Source organism: Apaloderma vittatum, unplaced genomic scaffold (assembly GCF_000703405.1).
Source record: "Apaloderma vittatum isolate BGI_N311 unplaced genomic scaffold, ASM70340v1 scaffold24141, whole genome shotgun sequence".
NCBI lineage: Eukaryota > Metazoa > Chordata > Aves > Trogoniformes > Trogonidae > Apaloderma > Apaloderma vittatum.
This window is the reverse complement of record NW_009697712.1, coordinates 24,424-41,391: the sequence shown is the minus strand read 5'-3', so window position 1 is coordinate 41,391 and position 16,968 is coordinate 24,424. Positions and strand designations below refer to the sequence as shown.

Here is a 16,968-nt window from a genome sequence, read left to right as displayed (position 1 = left end):
GTATGGAAAAGGAAAGCAGCAATTTTCTGCAAAATAGGTATTTTGAAGGAGGGAAGGAAAGGGAGGGCACCTGGGAGCACTCTTACATGCTAATTTATGCACTCTGTATAATAGATCTTTTGCTAATTGCCTTTCTGTCATAGAAACCAAATTATATTGTTTCTCAGGGTACTGTGCTAGGATGACACAAGTGGGACTATCGTTTGCCATTTCCCTTGTATGAAGAGGTGAATTTGAATAAAGAAACGTGGATGCTATTCCATAAGCATTTCATGCTTAGTTGCCTAAGCCCCTTCCCCTCAGCCCAATGGACAGGACAAAGTTCACGATTCTCCACTAACCTGATTTTTGAGCACTGGATAATCCGTAAGAAAGTCCTTTGGCTTCTCGCCTGGGAGGAGAGGAAAGCATTTACAAACATCTGCACTCACAGCATTTCAGCCTCATGCTTCAGCTCCGGCAGAGACAGCCTTTGTGTTTAGTGGCTGAGGACAACATTTCACTTCGAGTTCCTGAAGGCTGGTATTTACTAGAACGTGAGGCATGCAACCCAGCATTTTGACATTTCCTTTTTCCCCATCTCTGTGCAAGTTGTGAGTGCCAGCGTTCAAATTCCCTGTGTCTGGCACTTTTTGATTTGATGTGTCTGTCCGTGTCTATATGTGTCACTCCGGATTATGTTTTGGGTCTGCTCTTCTGATTCTTTGGCTAGTTTGTAGATTTACTGGGAATCCAGGGCAGAGCTCTGGGTACCACTAGTGATAAAGGAACATCACCAGAGCATTGCTTATACTTCCAATTCCCCAAATACATGCTGGCAGAAGCATTTCCTAGCATGTTCCAGGTTCATATGAATGGACATTTAGCAGGAACCACCATTAGTGGTGCTTCTTTCAGTCCTCTCTCTTGTGAAATGTATAGTTTAGCTTAGTTTTAGCTGCTTATCAGGGTATGTGTGCAGGGTATGTACTCCTTACAGCTGGGCTCTGCTTTCAGCATGCTAAGTTAAGTGCTCCAACCTAAGGGACTGAGGAGCAGAAACACAATAGGAGGGAAAGAAAAGAAAATGATCCAGAGAGCTCAAATCCTCCCTTCACCGAATTTTTACTTGGCTTTGGTGTGGAAACTATTCCATCTTGATTGCTTCACATCTTAGTATTTGTGGCTGTGTGTACAGTGACAAGAAGAGCCACTTACACTGGACTGTAAATTGGGGTGTGCAGTTCTGACCTGCTATGCCTTCTTTTTTGTCTGACTAGGGGAGACATGAAATAAGAAATACAATTTATAGACACGTGACGTGGGTTCTGCTTAAAAGAAAGACTGCCAAACAGGATGAATTTGCAGCTCCCTGGTAAAGAGGCTCTGGAGAGAGGACACATAGTTGGATGTACTAGCTAGGTAGCCACAAATGTCTCCTATGACAAAAGCCAGTATCTTACCTGCGTAGGGCTGCACAAATACAAATTCCAGAGAACAGGAACAGACACAGCACGATGAGGATGGGGACAATTATAGCTGTAAGCTTTAAGCCTGCATGGGAGAAAAAAAAAAAAAAAAGAAGGATAAAAGTTTAAAAGGCAAATTACTCAGAAGCTGGTAATTTTTACTACAGAGAGTACAGTAGAAACGCTCTTCACAAGAGAGCATGAAAATTTAAAACTAGAAGACTGCAAGACCACTCCTCAGCCATACTTGGTTGTCATGTAGCTATATGGAACAGTGTTGCGATGAAAGAGTTAAATATACTTTCTCAAGGCTGACACTTCACTGAACATGTATATGCATATACAAAGAGCAGTTCTTTCTTAGTACACATTAGGTAACATTTAAAAACCACTTACACTCTGTTTTCAGTTGCTTATAAAGCTGCCAAATGAGGCTGCAATTTTACACGACAAGTATCTGGCTCATGCTGAACTGGTTGAAATATTTCATTCCAAATAGTTCAAATATTTCCAGGGAAAAACCTGTTTAGCCCCTGTTAAATTCTAGTATAAAATGCTTCAGAGATGGGATTTGAAAATTAGTAGTGGGGTGGCTCTTGTGTCCAGAGTACACCATTCACTATTCCTACAGACAGTTACTAGGCTGAGAGAATAAGGTAGTACACGGCTCCACAGGGTATGTACAATCTAGCAGATGAAATCTCAGTAGATTTCTTTTTCAGTGAACATGGATACGATACAATTTACCCATACTGCTGCACAGCTGAACTGAGCTTGCTCTTGGCAATAGTAATGGAGTTTCAGAAGAGGTTTTTTTCCTACAGCGACTCCTTCTTATAACTATTTTTTATTGACACGGACATTCCTATAACTATCAGCTACGTAACGAGTAGTTTGGTGTGGTGGGTCTGGTAATTCCTGCCTGGCAATGGGTCCACCAAACAGTCAGTACAGGCAACAGATTTTACTTGTTTGCTGTTTAAGATCTAAGAAGTTAGATCCACTACATTAAAGGATTAAGACTTCAAACTCAGGGAGAAGTATGTGAATAAAGGTTTTCTGAGACCCCCTATACACAGGAATTATGGCTAAGAGTTTAATTACACAATCGTGCACTGCTGTATGCTGCTTAGAACTGGGGATCTGCTCTGGGAGAAGTCATGGCGGCATAGAGGGAAGGATACATTTTTCTGACTGCCTCACATATTACAAAATTTACAAAATATAGGAAGAGGGAAAGGAAAATCTCCTCCCAAAAATGCTGATGAGTGCTTAGTATAGTCCCTTGAGCCACCTACCAAGTATGGCAAATAAACCAATATGACAAGGAAATCAAAGCCTGATGTTTCACACATCAAGGAAAATTAAGGCTTTCAATCTCTTTCTGTGCCTTAAGACAAAAAGAACCTATGCTCCTCCCTCTTCTCTCTGTTGTTAACCTTTAATAAAGTCTGAAGGGAAAAATAAAAGGTTTGGTTTGTGAGAAAGTTTAAAGTTCACTCAGGCTGGGCTCAAGAGGTATCCTAGAGAAAACTCAGCACTATGGTAGCGTTACCCAAGTTAGTTTCTTCCGACGGGATGGGCTCCGTAACGGTCCTGTCTTCTTTTCCAAGGGAGGTTTCTGTGCTCTGACTTGGTTTCTGCCACATTGAATGTGTAAATGAACTATTAGCTGCAAAAGAGAAGGGGGCATCAGTGGCACTGTGGTAGCAGGGGGGGCTTTGGGGGCACCAAGCCTGGGGAGCACAACTTAGCCCATACCTTGCATTATTCGACAACCCATCAGCTCGAGCTTCAACGCGATTCTTTGGTTCCAAGCCTGAGGGATAATTCGCACGTAACGGGCCACTATCGGAGGAATGAAGTTATTGCGTACTATGTCACCAGAGTTGGAGTTGCCTTGGAATACCTGCAACGAAGCGTAAGCGCATTGTTTGCTCTGTGTTAAAAGCCCCTTTCTCCAAAGTGCTCCTGACATCCAACTTTCAAAGATTTTCATTATGCTAAAACTAATACATTGATAATCTGGGATGCAGCCACAAGATTTTCAGAATTGAGAGTTCTGGAAAGAAATAATCTTTTTAGTTCTGACAGTGGATCAAGTTTTATTGTTAGCATAGAAAAGGAAAACTATCACTCTTTCAATCCTGTGTAATTTCTAGTTAATGTATGCTGGTGTAATACTGTCAGTTTTTTATTTAATAGCACTGCAGCACACTTACTTGGGCAAAAAAGAAAAAACTTAAGTGAAATATTTCTAGACGTTAGTATAATGATCAGTTTTCTGTATCAAGCTCAAAGAGCAACTAATAACTATGCAGTTGTGTCTCCTCTTCCATGCGATCACACAGTATTTCCCAGAATCAGCTCAGCCTATGTGCAGAACAGCATTCCTTGCAAAAATATTTCTTGGAGATGCTTCAGCATGATCTAGAACTTAAAAGCCTGATGTGATAGGGAAGTAAGCTCAGCATATCTTAGATAAAATGCCATGCCACATGGGGTTCTGATGGGACAGGTTTTGTCATGCACCTTAGCTGAAACTACAATCATATATAATAAGTCATTGTAGAAAATGGCAAACTTGAGATTTTAAATTGCTGGCCTTCATAGTTCAGCCACTACTAGGCTGATCTGACACTTTTTGGGCCAGCATACCCTCAGTTTATCATTTAAAAAACATCAAACCAGTTAACGCTGCGCAGTAAAATTTCTTGCCACACAAGCTAAGAAAATCAGAGCTAGTAAAAAATCCTTCTACAGCTCTACCGAGTTTTAAACACTGATGTCAGGACTCAGGACCAGGTAGAGTCTTATCCTGAAGCAAGGCCAGCTGCCTCAGAACTGACCAGGGAAGGTCTGACTTGGTACATTGTTGGGGCAAGGAGGGGGGAATTTGGGGGTGGTGGCTTTTTTTGTTTAAAAGGAAATGTGAGGTTTTTCAGGGGAAAATTTTATTAGATGAACCTGTGCAGCACGTTCTTTGTCTTCAGTAACTAGTTACACTGCTTTTACCTGTTCATTGTTAAAGTCTCTCAGAGTTGGAGAAAGCTGTTGTGCATACAGGTATTTTGATGTAAGAGCGTTTACTTTAAGTTCAGTTACATCGATTCCTAACAGATGTAGGCTATGCCCATTCTGACTTGTGTCAGAAGAGTCCCCAGTGACCATAGCATTGCCCGAGCACGAGCCTGGTTCGCAGGTGCAGCAAGACCAGCAGCCCTGCTGGGCTGAACCAGTCCCAGTTGGTTGTTTTGCTGTGGAGGACACATGGATTCACCATCCTGGTGTACGTGAGGCTGACTCAGCTTTGCCAGTGCCACAGCAACCGACGCTTCTGCACGGGAACAGTGTTCCTAGCGAGGAGAAGCACTGGGGCTGAGCTAAAGACCTACCCAAACAGCCTGTTCTACAGCTTTAATTACAGAGGTTTTTTTAAAAGGATACACACATACACATGCCTCCTTGTGTGGGTCTCACCACCTCAGCAAGCTCTGGATAACCTCCTTGTTTTGACAAGCTCGCTATCTACTTCATGGCCATAAATTACACTGGTGAAGACAACGCAAGTCTAGACAAGTCTGAAACTCCTAATCCTTCTTGACAGTGAAAGCCTGCCCTTCAGTGTCAATGCCGCGTGTGAGTTATTGCTGTGGGTTTTCCTACCTCTCCCACTTTCCCTTACCTTTTCTTCATTGCTCAGAATCCCTTTGTAAGTTCTCCATTTTGAGTTGTTATTTCTGTAGTTCATTGTAAACGTCTTTACGTAAAAGTCGAAATTCAGCATCGTGGATCCAGAACCAGTGGTCTTAATCCCTTTACAACAAAAAGCAAAATATATTTTCATTTGTTAGTTGTCTTTTCTAAAGGAACATTTTCAAATGCAAGCACAGAAGCCAAAACGATTTGGAGAACTTTGCCTTCAAAGTCTTAACTCGTTTTTCAAACTATGTTGGAATCCAGGGGTGGTTACTGAGTTTAAAAGTTGGGTGAAGAATGCAAAACAGTTTTAAATTGTGAATTTAGAGCAATGGAACTTTTAACAAAGCTCAAATTAATGACTTCAAAATCAGTGATTGCTTTCTGATGTTTTGGTCCATGTCAGCAGTCTTTACATCTTTAGCAGCAACTGTAATTTACGTTTCTCAACTAAATCAGGAGTTGGAAAGAGGAGTCTCTTTCACCTGGGCCGTTATTGCAAAGGCTACAACTTTGGTGTTTCTCATTGATTCCAGAACTGTATCATTAATAGGTCCTAACTGATTATCATTCACTCAGACTCTACTGGTCCCTGTGAAAATATTTTGTTCTGAGCCTACAGGGTGTTTACAGATCAGGCATGTGTGACAGTTGAGTCCAGTCTTAAATACCTATAGGAAGACCTTGTAAATAGCCATGATTTCTTAAATATGAAAATCATATTCCTCGATCCAATACATTTCATTACATTGAATGAAAGAAACATTGCATTTGTGCATTATTAGCTCTTCAGCTATATTTATTTTCTTCTTCAGGTGAAAACCCAGCTTCTAACAACTCGACAGTGACATACCTGTAATTCTCTTCTTCTCTCCCAGGTCTATCTCCAGCCATTCACGATTACTGCTGTGGTTTGAGGCCCAAGCCAGTCCTGAGACTTGAAGCCAAGCCTTGTCAGGAGACCACTGGAATAGTTGCCCAAATTCGTTGGTCTCCTCCCAGTAGGAAGATGCAGTGACCTGGCTCTTGGAGAGGAATCCCTCTTCCAGACTGAGAGATTTGTTGCAGCCTAGGAGTCCCCACACAGACAGGCAGAAGGAGTTATTTTGCATTTTCACAGCATATTTTTACATTAGGCTAGCAACATATGAAGACCACCCACAACAGCAAAGTCAGATGTTGCCTAATCTAGTGCTAGCCTGGTGCTATCCATTAGCTGTAGTGTTTGCCAGTCAATTTGTACTGGGTGATCCAGTACCAGAGTGTTGCGGTCCCTCTCCTTTACCAATTTAACTCCTACACACATGACACCTTCTGACTACATCTGCTATTTTTGCCATTTTGGTTTTCAATCTCTGCAGTTTTGTCTCGTTCCTGTGAAGACTTATATTTTTAAATTTTCCTTCTGAAACACAATATTTATGTTTTGAGATTGGCATTAACTGATTTTGCTGCACAAAACATTTCTCAGATGAAGGCACTGTACTGAAAGGCACACTTTACTGTAAATACTTCATGATTCTCATCTGCAATTAGGGCTAGGAAAGTTATTCATTAGAAAAACTCCTTGATACTGCTGCCAAGAGGTGATATCATGAAGATAATAGCTGCAGGTAGGTATTACAAACTCCACCAAAGAACCCACAAAATTTCTGCACATCAAGGCTCCTCAGAGAAGACAGGCCAGCAGAATTAGGTTTCAATGAAGTTAAAAATAATTCTGTGTCAGTTTCAAAGGCCTATACATGCTCTACAGTTTTCAGTGGAATAATAAATGATATTATCTCAGATGACTGAAATATAATTCAAATGAATGAGTGGGAACTTTTCCCCCCTCTTTGCTATGTTTTGTGCAAATGAACAGCTTGACAGATTAAAGACGCTCTTGCATCTTGGAAAGTCATAAACAAAAACTTGTTCTGTATCAGTGCAATGTAAATATATTTTCATTCCTCCTATGTTTTCATTCTCTTCTTGTGTAACAAAGATGAGATTTATAAATGTCTGAACAAAAACTGCTTTCATTTTCTTCTGCCTAAAGTACATAAAAATGGGATTATCTGATTGCCATTTTTCATATGCTGGCACCAGAAATGTAACTGCAGAATACTATTTCTGTTTCTTGACTATGCGATTATGACCTATTCCTATTCTGTGTTTTTTTCTAGCTCATTTCACTCCCCTTCAATTTTTTTATTCACTTGCCAATTTTAAAAAATTGCTGTCCTAAAATATCCTTCCTAGACACAGCCTGACATTCTCCTGATTACTTTTTGAAACTTTTACAGAAAACACTCAAATAAAAAGGTAAAATTTGAATAGCTAAAAATAAAGCCATTATTCTTACCATTTGAAGTAAACATAAACCGCTTATCTGACAGTGAACCACTGTAAGAAAAGAAAAAGGTAATTCAGCCTTTCAGGAGGAAGGTACAGTTTCAGAATCATGATTTATCTCGCAAAATATCTCTGGCCAGGTAGCCACTTGCTTTGCTGGCTGGTTACCGACCCTGCTAGGAGCACCCTTGTGCATCTCTCACCGTGACTGAATGCAGATCCATTTTTCAATGGTTCTGAGCATTTGTCATGCTTTGAAGTGACTTCCTGTCCCACCAGCCTGCTAATCTGAGGGAAATCTTTCCCCTTCTGCTCCTCAGACCAGCAACATAAGAGCACTCCAAAGAGGTGGGATGGGGAAAGCTGACAGGGCCTGATGCTGCCAGCGCTGCATCGCCCCAGCACTGCAACCAGGTCACCTCTCACCTATAGTAGCTTAAGTTAAAGCAACTTCACTGAAACCAACAGCTCTCTATTAGTCCAAATCTACATCTAGTTGGAGAAAAAAAATCCAGCCTTCAGCACCATGAAAAGAGTTACACCACAGGTGTATCATGGCCAGACTCAATAAAAACTACTTCTTGTTTTAATCTGGGTGAGAGCCAGTTCTGTTATAACCACGACCAACAGCTCCCATCAGGAATGGTTCTTTTTGCTCCATTAACAGGACCATATTGATAGCTCCCCTATTCTTCCTCCTTCTGACCTGGGCTGCTTTGTTTCAGAAGAAAAGCCATTACCACTCCATACAACCCTACAACATAATGCAGGACAAGATAAAATCACCAGTGTAAGGGAAAGCTGAGCTTTCCTTGGCCTCCCAGGGAGCTGCTTTCTGATTTCCAGTGAGATGCCCCTGAGGTTTCATTCCAGAGGTGATGACTCTGACTGGCTGCCTGATGGAAATAAAAGCCCAGGTTTTAACATGAAATTAGTTTGGATTTCTTGAAAAATCTGACCCCTTCAACGTCACTCCGATTAGCAGCATGCATCACTCGCCCCTTTTGAAAAGCCTTGGCCAGCTTGACTGAGCAGTGAAACAACTTCTGCGCTTAAGCATGAAGACAGGTCCCTTTCAGGCTGCCCTTTGTTGTTGGCCAGGAAAATTTCCCCTGCGGTAGCATCTGTGGGCTCACAGGGGTTAGCACGGCTGTGTGTTTTGAGAGCACTGCACATGGGGAATAGGAAATAGGTCCCATGTCAAGGTCAATAAAAACACCGCTTCTTTTTGTCACTGGGGGAAAACTAATGACAACAGGCAAACGAAGCCCTTCAGAGATGATGGCGAGCACTGGGAGGGAGTTGATTTATTTGGGCATGTAGGCGGTAGAGTAGCTAGAAGGAGAAATTCAAGCCCGCCTGTCCTCCCTCCCACATCTTCCCCCCAGGCAGTCCTCAGGGGTGATCAGATGTGCTCTGCTCGCTTCAAACCAGTTTGACATTACAGCCAAAACCAATTTTTGCTTTCTTAGCAAATGCAAAGCAGTCCATTTCAAGAGAGAAGAAGAAAATAAACACTTACGGTGATCAGTAAAACCTACCTAAAACAGAAATCACAGCACTCCTTGAATATTTATTTATGAGATAGAGCTTTGTAACAAAAAAGTCACCCCATCCCTTTCAAACAGACAGCTGCAATTTTAGCAAAGAAAGGGAGGAGGTTAGCATTTCTAAGGTATATAAAGCTATGAAATCAAGCTGAAATATTTCTGCTATAACTCTACAAGTCACTGAAGAGGACAAACCAATTCAGTAAGTGGTAATTCATCAGTTTCCTAATATGACAGGTGGCATTTGTCACATAAATTCCACTTTCTCCTTTAAGGGATGGTATTGCCCCATGCTCCTCATTGTTCCTGACAACCTTCAGGATGCTGCCTGGCCAATAGTACTGATGGTGGTACCCGTGGCGGTAGCTCTGCAAAAAAGAGCTGCTGCTTTCCGTTATAAATTTCCGTTAGCATCAAATACTTTCTTTTTTTCTTTTTCTTCTTTCCCCCTAGAGTTAGTCTCAAGCAAGCTTTTTATAATCAGTGCAGGCTAACCTCGAATCTCATCTTTCACAGCACACGAGCACGCAGTCTCTTGCAAAGACAAATGATTTCACGCGTGCAGACGTACAGTCACAGGCCAGGTCACGTTACAAGGTTAAACACCCATCTCTTTGTAATGGGGTGTCAGAACCACCCAATAAATCCAGCCGCTTGATCTTCATTACAGCATTTGCGGGTGCAGGTCCACACATGGATCACAGGAACTGAAAATCTCACAGATGCTGGAGCGTAACAAGTGCACGGGGAAGCGGCGTCAGGATGGCCAATGTTGGCTCCTGTGGGCTGACGGGCGGGTGAGCCGTAACTCCACCGTCACATTACAGCACCAGTATTTAACAGCTCGATGCACTCTGGGCAGCAGCTTTGGATGAGGTCAATTTTGGCCCAAGTCACTAAACAATTTAAATCTTTAATACTGAAATCCACTGTAAATGAGATTTTAAAAATTTGAGTAAGCTTCTGTATAAAAGTGTCTAAAAAGCTCTTAAAGAGCTGCTGCCCAAGTACCAAGCACTGGAAGCCTGGAAGGGCACATTTCAAGTAAATAGAAGTTTTCCCACTTGATGTAACAAATGCAAGTTTGCATCTCTGCGGGTACTTTTATTACTCACGTGAAATGTATAGGATATTTTGTGAATAGCAACATTAAAAGGACGCTTGGCAGTTAAGGTGATGGGTTAATTATGCAAACTGTTTTCCCCCAGCATGTGTACATTTGCTGTCTTACACAGTTCATTCATTGCCCACTAGCTCTTGTACTGTGGAAAAAAAATACAAATGGGAATCCCAGCTGCCTTTCATTATAACAGTTTATGCACCACTGTCTGAGTTACTCCTGGGATTCCCAAGGACCATGAAGATACAAATATATGTAAACATCTTTACATAAGGCACAAAGTTTTTAATTTAGGGTTTCACCGAGCTGGTCTGTGTGATGGAAAGAGTTTGTATTATTTGTTTTATGGAGGGGATTATGCCTGAGCTGAGCTCCCAGTCCCGCTTTGTCAGAGACAGGTTTATGTTAATTTTCTTTAGCAGTTACCTTTCAAGAAAAATAGAAAATATTTAGGTTTTACAAGCTTTTGCCTAGTGGTCTACATGCTACCCAGCTTTGTATACTCCAGGTGCTGTTATACATAAAGCATTTTGATCTGTGCTGACAGCAATGGACCAAATGAATGAGGGGCTTTGTTGCTGTTTTTTCATGAATAGAACTACAACTGTAAAATTTTCAGGAAGGTGTGGAGAAATCGTGAGTAAACCAGGAAAAATGTATAGAAAATACATATTCCCTTAGCTGTGGCAGACTATGTGACTGAGGAGATTTCTCTTGCTACCAAAAAAAAGCTTCATGTAAAATCCAGATAACATTTGAAAATTAAAAAATATAAACCAACAGGAATGACAGAGGCAGTTGCTGGAAGGGCTTACTGTGCTGGATAGAGATTAGAGGATTTATTTCTACTTCAACAACAGTACAATTACAAGCCAGAAGACAAGTGGTAAATATAACACCCTTACTATAAATATTCTAAAAGAGAAAAACTCTGAACATGTCAAAAGCACAATGTTTAAGAAGTTGTTCACTAAATCCCCTATGGCTCAACGGCACTTTTTATTTATTTATTCTTCCTAGCTTTTTTTTTAAACTTTAACATGAATTCAGCATGATTTATTAGCACATCGATTAAAGGTGTTTGTTGCGGAACATCGTACTTTCATGTATCTGCTAACAAAGTAATTTGCAAATATGTTTTGGAAGGAATTGAAGGGAAAAAAAAATTGCTGCCCTCATGATCTACGGCTACTGAAAACCTGGATTATTTTCCTACCTCCAATGCCAATACCATTTTAATAAAGCCATAGAAACAAAGCAGAAAAGCTCCCAGACCCACACTGAGCAACTTTTCTTCCCCCAAAAAATCATCCCCACCTGCTCCTGCTGATCTGATCTGCACTGTGCCCCAAGAGGCTGCTCCTGGAGCCCGCCCCACCAGCCATGGGTGTTAGTACTCACTGCAGCAATACTCACTGCTGGTACTCACTGCAGTGGTACTCGCTGCTGGTACTCACTCGTGGGAGGAGACGCCGTTGGCAATGACGCCTTCGTAGCGGCTGATGCCCTTGTGCTGGGTGATGCTGATCTGACCGCCCAGCTCATCCGCGATGACGCCCGCATGTATCGCCGACTTGCACAGCAGCGAGGTCTGAAAGGCAGAAGCCGTTGGAAGCCAAAGCTCAGAGGATCAGCCTGACAAAGTGCTAATGCTTTCACTTCCAAGCCACTACTATGCAGGTCTTACAGCTCATAAAATCCAGCAAAGGCTCAAGAAGAATAAGAGGCAAGGGAGGGAGAAAGAACAGTAATCTTTGACAAAAAAAAACACGCTTCCAAAAGTCACTTCTTTCCTTTTTTAAATCAAAAAGCAAATAATCTGCTTCTGAGAAGGTTCTGTAAGATTTTAACCTAATAAATATTGTGTCACGCCTCAGGAAAATGAAGTCAAAGACAAGGCAACTCTTCTTCGCAAGGAGAAAAGGATAATAAACTTGCCTGAAGGCAGACCTATCTACTACTGGGCCTTAGGATTTGAGTCACGGCAAATATCAGGAGATTTGGCTATTTGTTGACTAGTTGCTGCTAGGCTTTAAGCATAGTACATTTTGCAGCACCTCAGGTGGGATAATGCTGAAAAATATAAGCAGGACAACTTGTATGTCCCAACTAGTTGGCAATAACGTACTGCTGGGCTAGGGTGGAGCAGAGAAGGGCCAGTGGAAAGGTGCAAAGGAGATGTTCCCAGGGGTTGCTGGCAGAGACTGGTCTGATTCACACTTGGGCTACAAGCTGGGGTGCTGGGCTTGTCCCCTCTAGGTAGGGCTGGGAGGGGTGGGGACACAAAGGCAGCAGGTCTCCAGGGGAGCCCTGAGGGTTCTTCCCATCAGAGAAGCTGAATCCTCCTTAACCGCAGAGGGAAAATTTCTTTCAAAAATTCCTCAGCACAGATAAGATCTGCATGAGGTCATGCCATGTGCTGCTTTTCTTTCCTAATCACCCGAACCAAGGGCAGGAATAACTCCAGCTAATGGAGCTTTGTTTTTTCAGCTCTGCCACTTTCCAAGCTGAAGCAGCATGCTTGAATAACTGGATGAACAGGTTAAACGTGAACGCTGACTTTTTGGGAACTCAGCAGTTGCTGTATTTGTGATAGGGTGGGATTTTACTTTAGTGGTATGATTAGACTTACTCCACCATGAGAGACATAAAGATTTCACAGGCATGACAGGAGGAGAGTCCAGGGTGAGGGGCACAGAGAGGGCAGAGCACCGTGTGATGTGAACTGTGGATAAGTGCAACCACTCAGGCAATTGATTCGCTTAAAGAACGAGCAGTTAAAACAGCCCAAGAGGTTGGTAGTTATCAGTGATTAGGCAGTGTATAATATTTATTTCATCTCAGAGCAGATTGCTGGGGTACTGCTGCCATAATCTTAAAGAAAGCCCACATGTTACTGTAATGTGTTTTTCCTACAAGAGATAACTTCAGAAAGGAAAGGCACATGGATTCCAAACAAGTAAAAGCTGAAGTTGTAGGAATAATTAGTATATCGAAGAGTGCTGCCTCAAGAGGGACAAACACTATGCAGGGCTTTTCCAGAAAGCCAGAAACCACAAGTCAGTAGGTGTATTTGACAATCAGTGGACTTTATTCTCACACAATTGCTTGGTCTGTTTGAAAAATGTCTTTGTGTACTTATATACTGATAACATACTCATATACTGATAGTCAAAGGTATATCTAACACAGCTGGGAAGAAATACTGACAAAAATCAAACAGCAAAAGTTGAAGCCAAGCTGTACTATGCTTCTCTCTTCTATCTTTATACATTTCCCCTCATTATCCTGTGTACTTACATCTCTGTATCCTTCTCCGATATTCCCAGAAATGTCACCTGCTACATCTCTGCAGCCAGCAGGACAGTATCTGCTGTAGCGAGAGAAGAGAGGCTTGTTTAAAAGATGAACTGTACTGATGATACACAGAAAGAAACTCCTACAAAAGAAATTCTCTCAAAACAATAAATAAGTTAGCATAAGTTCTGGCTGATAATCTGTTAGTGAGTATAGCAGGTAAATAAATGGGCCCTTGAGTTCATGAGTAGCCTGCACATAGCAGCACACAAAGAACCAGAAACATAGTTTTGTGGGGACATTTCCTTTTAATTCTCTTGTTCTAGAAATGCCACCATACAAGTTTTCAGTGCAGCCAAGATAAGAAGCCTACATGCACATCCAGACAGCAGTCAGAAGAGCACGAATTATTACCATTTCAAATCCGATCACAAAGTTCAAGGAACCAAGAAATTATAGCTTGTCCTCAGATAATCTTTTATCAGCTAGGATGTGATCTGCTCTCAGGAGAAGCACTGGAATTTGAGGCTACTTTGAATTTCAAAGTGGAAGTTCTTTTTACATATACCATGTATATGTATGCCCTAATGAGAATTGCTGAGATCTCTGTAACTCCATTCCCTCATTTTTCTGGGCCACAGACTCCTGTTCTGCACTAGTGCTTCTCACAATCAAGCCTTGGACTATTACGGCATTGGAGCTCGAAAAAATTCACTTGTCCAGAAAAGCAAGACTGTACCTGCCTTATGTGACATTTTCTAACAATTGTACCAGATGACAGATAGAGCAAAGCAAGCCAAAGTGCAGAGAGCTGCAAACCCTCCTTACCTGTATTCAGCCTTTGTGTAGTGGTTTCCTCGTTCCAAACACGTGATCAGATCTGTGAAAAGTTTACAAATATCAGCCCCCATTGCAGGATGTAGAAATACAGACAAATATTTGGCTAAGCATGAAACTATATTTGAAGACCTCTTTCTAAAACACTTTAATAATTCTGTTAGACAGAAAGCAACAGCTATGGTTTTCCCTCCTTCTTTTAATCTCCCTCTTCCACACTTCCAGGGTTTTTACATCTTTAACAAATTTGCACAAACCACCAGAATATTAAACGTAGGAATCAAATCTTAATCTTTCCTATCCCTCCATCCTATCACTGGATGGTAGATGCTAGAGCCCAGAATACAGTGGAGCTTCAAGGACAAGACATTAATCTTCTCTTTCACTGGGCCTGTATTGCAAATTCTCTCGGAAAGATTTCAGCAGCTTTTATATCTGGTTAATGCTACAACTGCTTCTTGCACACACGCTATTAAAAACAACATTGTTCATGATAATCCAGAAATATCTAGGACCAAACATTTGGGCTAAAGTCCATGAATGCAAAGAAGATAATGAAATGGGGGGGACTGGAACTATGCCACTAATCCTTTAGTACTTGTGGATTTCCCTTTACCTGGATGATCACTACTGGCATAGGACAACAGAAAGCCTCGTCCTGACACATGGGATCCACTCTCAAAATGAATAGTTGCTTCGTTGCTATCCAGAATGATTTCTTTGGGGACAGGCATCACATTACCACAGTATGGCCCTACAGACAGAACAAAGAAGATTTCAGAAGTTTAGATGACATATTTAGGCTGGAATATTCTCATCATTAGCAGAGAGTTTCATAACACGCTCATTCTCCTTCAGTACCAATCCGAATGTTGACAAAAGAGTTTTGGCTTCAGTCCTTTATGATTATGAGCTCCAAAGTTACCCTGACAAGGAGTGGCCAGGATCCAATTGTCTCTCCATGGCAGCAGTTCCAGCATCCACGTCACTCATCACATAAGCCTTAAGAGAATGATTAATGCCCTTCGGCCTTTGAAGTACAACAAGCTTACAACTAGCAGTAACTCATTAGAGAGCAGAACATTCAAAGGCAATCCAAGGGATCTACACAGGGTTCCCTAGATAAACTCTCCAGGTGCATACAGCTCACGCTGCTGTCGCACAGCAGCCACTCAGGAAAGATTAAGATCACAAAGAGGGCACTCAGTTTTCAAGGACCTGGTGTGTCACAAGCCAAACTGTACTTAGTACAAGGCAGTATCACCTTATTCAGAAAATGTTTTAATTTATTCTCCTTTTAAAAACATCATCAGATTGTTGCAGTATACAGTTTAAGTCTCTAGAATTTTAAACAAAAAAAAGAGAGACGGAAAGGGGAAGATGAAGGGAGTGGGACGGGGAGTCAAGAGCCTTGCACTCAGGTTGAATTAGATAAGAGTTATATAGCTACCAGCTGCAGGATCTTGGAACAGTCTTTGGGACACTCCTTTCTTGTGACAGCAAGGCTCTTAATAATTATGTTTCATTTTTCAGAAGTCCGTTCCCGAGGAGAGCTTTCTTCTGAGATTGCCACAGTCTTTGCTTCTTGACTTCTGTCACTACATCTGGGTACAAATGTTTGTCCCTGGCTGCCCTCTGGCACAGATGGCACCGAAAATCCAAAGCATTTTGGGTACACTTTTTTTTGAATTTATGAGGATGCTTACAATATAAACTTCTAAGAAGAGATTTTTGTAAAATGGCAAACAAGTTTTTTTTTCCAAGGGAGAAAAACAGACGAGACCCTTTACAAGCCCTCAGCCCATCTGTTCTGCTGAGGTGAATGACAGCTTTTTGTGTCTTACAGCAAGTCCTTGAGATGAAAAACTATCACTTTCATTTTTCATAGACTATCTCATTTTATTGGTGGTGGCTACTTTAGGGCAACTTGGAACTGACTTCTGAGATACAGGAAACCACAGTCAGTGCACAACACAAATTTGATGAGTGGTACTCTTCCTAATGGGCTTCTAAGAGCTTCTTCATTTCTCTTGATACTCTTGAGGGGAGTCTTTCCCAAATACTTCCCTGGCCTTATAATAACTACAGGATCAGCCTACCAAGTAGCCAAATCAGAGCCAACAACACCCAGCTGTCAGTAAAATGGGACAAACCAAAGGAGGAACTCTGTCTTTTGGCTTATAAAAATCACACTGTGAAGCCAGGCAGGCAGAGAAACAAGTGACGAGCGTGACATTTCCCTGGAGTACTCGAATGACTCACGACTTAGTCAGAGAAAACAATGTCTATAAAAAGGGTTAAACAAATTGCTTAGGAAATGAACTTATCAAAAAGACAGCATCTGACACTGTGTCACACCAGACAACTGCACGAGTGATTTATTTGAGAAGGTCTTTTGTGTCAGATTGCAGTGGGAGAAGTGAAGTGCTAACTTAGATCAAGAGTGAAAGGGGAAGAAGACAGGGAGGCACTGCATTACTTCAAAATAAAACACCTGAGAAAGCTTTAGTCCTTTTCTTCTCTCAAGGACTGTCTCTACATATTTTTCTCACAAGTGCTCTTTGGCTTTCTCCCTTGCAGCGATTGGCAGTGACCTATCTACTCCGTAGGTATAATTTAGATGGTTGATTCACTCAACCACATGCCGGCTGATTCAAGGCTATGTGTCTCCTCCAGCAGC

The 16,968-nt window shown here is 41.7% G+C and overlaps 1 protein-coding gene across 1 annotated transcript in view; it reads right to left on the bottom strand.

Moving 5' to 3' along the window:
• Nucleotides 1-16,968, bottom strand: part of DCBLD1 (discoidin, CUB and LCCL domain containing 1) — a gene marked incomplete at its 5' end in the record, with an annotated part of 30,079 nt that overhangs the window by 4,633 nt on the left and 8,478 nt on the right. The window contains 11 exons of the mRNA XM_009877748.1: nucleotides 342-391; nucleotides 1,443-1,533; nucleotides 3,004-3,120; nucleotides 3,210-3,357; nucleotides 5,134-5,264; nucleotides 6,001-6,216; nucleotides 7,495-7,535; nucleotides 11,612-11,745; nucleotides 13,455-13,527; nucleotides 14,280-14,331; nucleotides 14,905-15,042. Of these exons, the coding sequence (XP_009876050.1) occupies nucleotides 342-391; nucleotides 1,443-1,533; nucleotides 3,004-3,120; nucleotides 3,210-3,357; nucleotides 5,134-5,264; nucleotides 6,001-6,216; nucleotides 7,495-7,535; nucleotides 11,612-11,745; nucleotides 13,455-13,527; nucleotides 14,280-14,331; nucleotides 14,905-15,042 (1,191 nt within the window). The remainder of the gene's footprint in view (nucleotides 1-341; nucleotides 392-1,442; nucleotides 1,534-3,003; nucleotides 3,121-3,209; nucleotides 3,358-5,133; nucleotides 5,265-6,000; nucleotides 6,217-7,494; nucleotides 7,536-11,611; nucleotides 11,746-13,454; nucleotides 13,528-14,279; nucleotides 14,332-14,904; nucleotides 15,043-16,968) is intronic.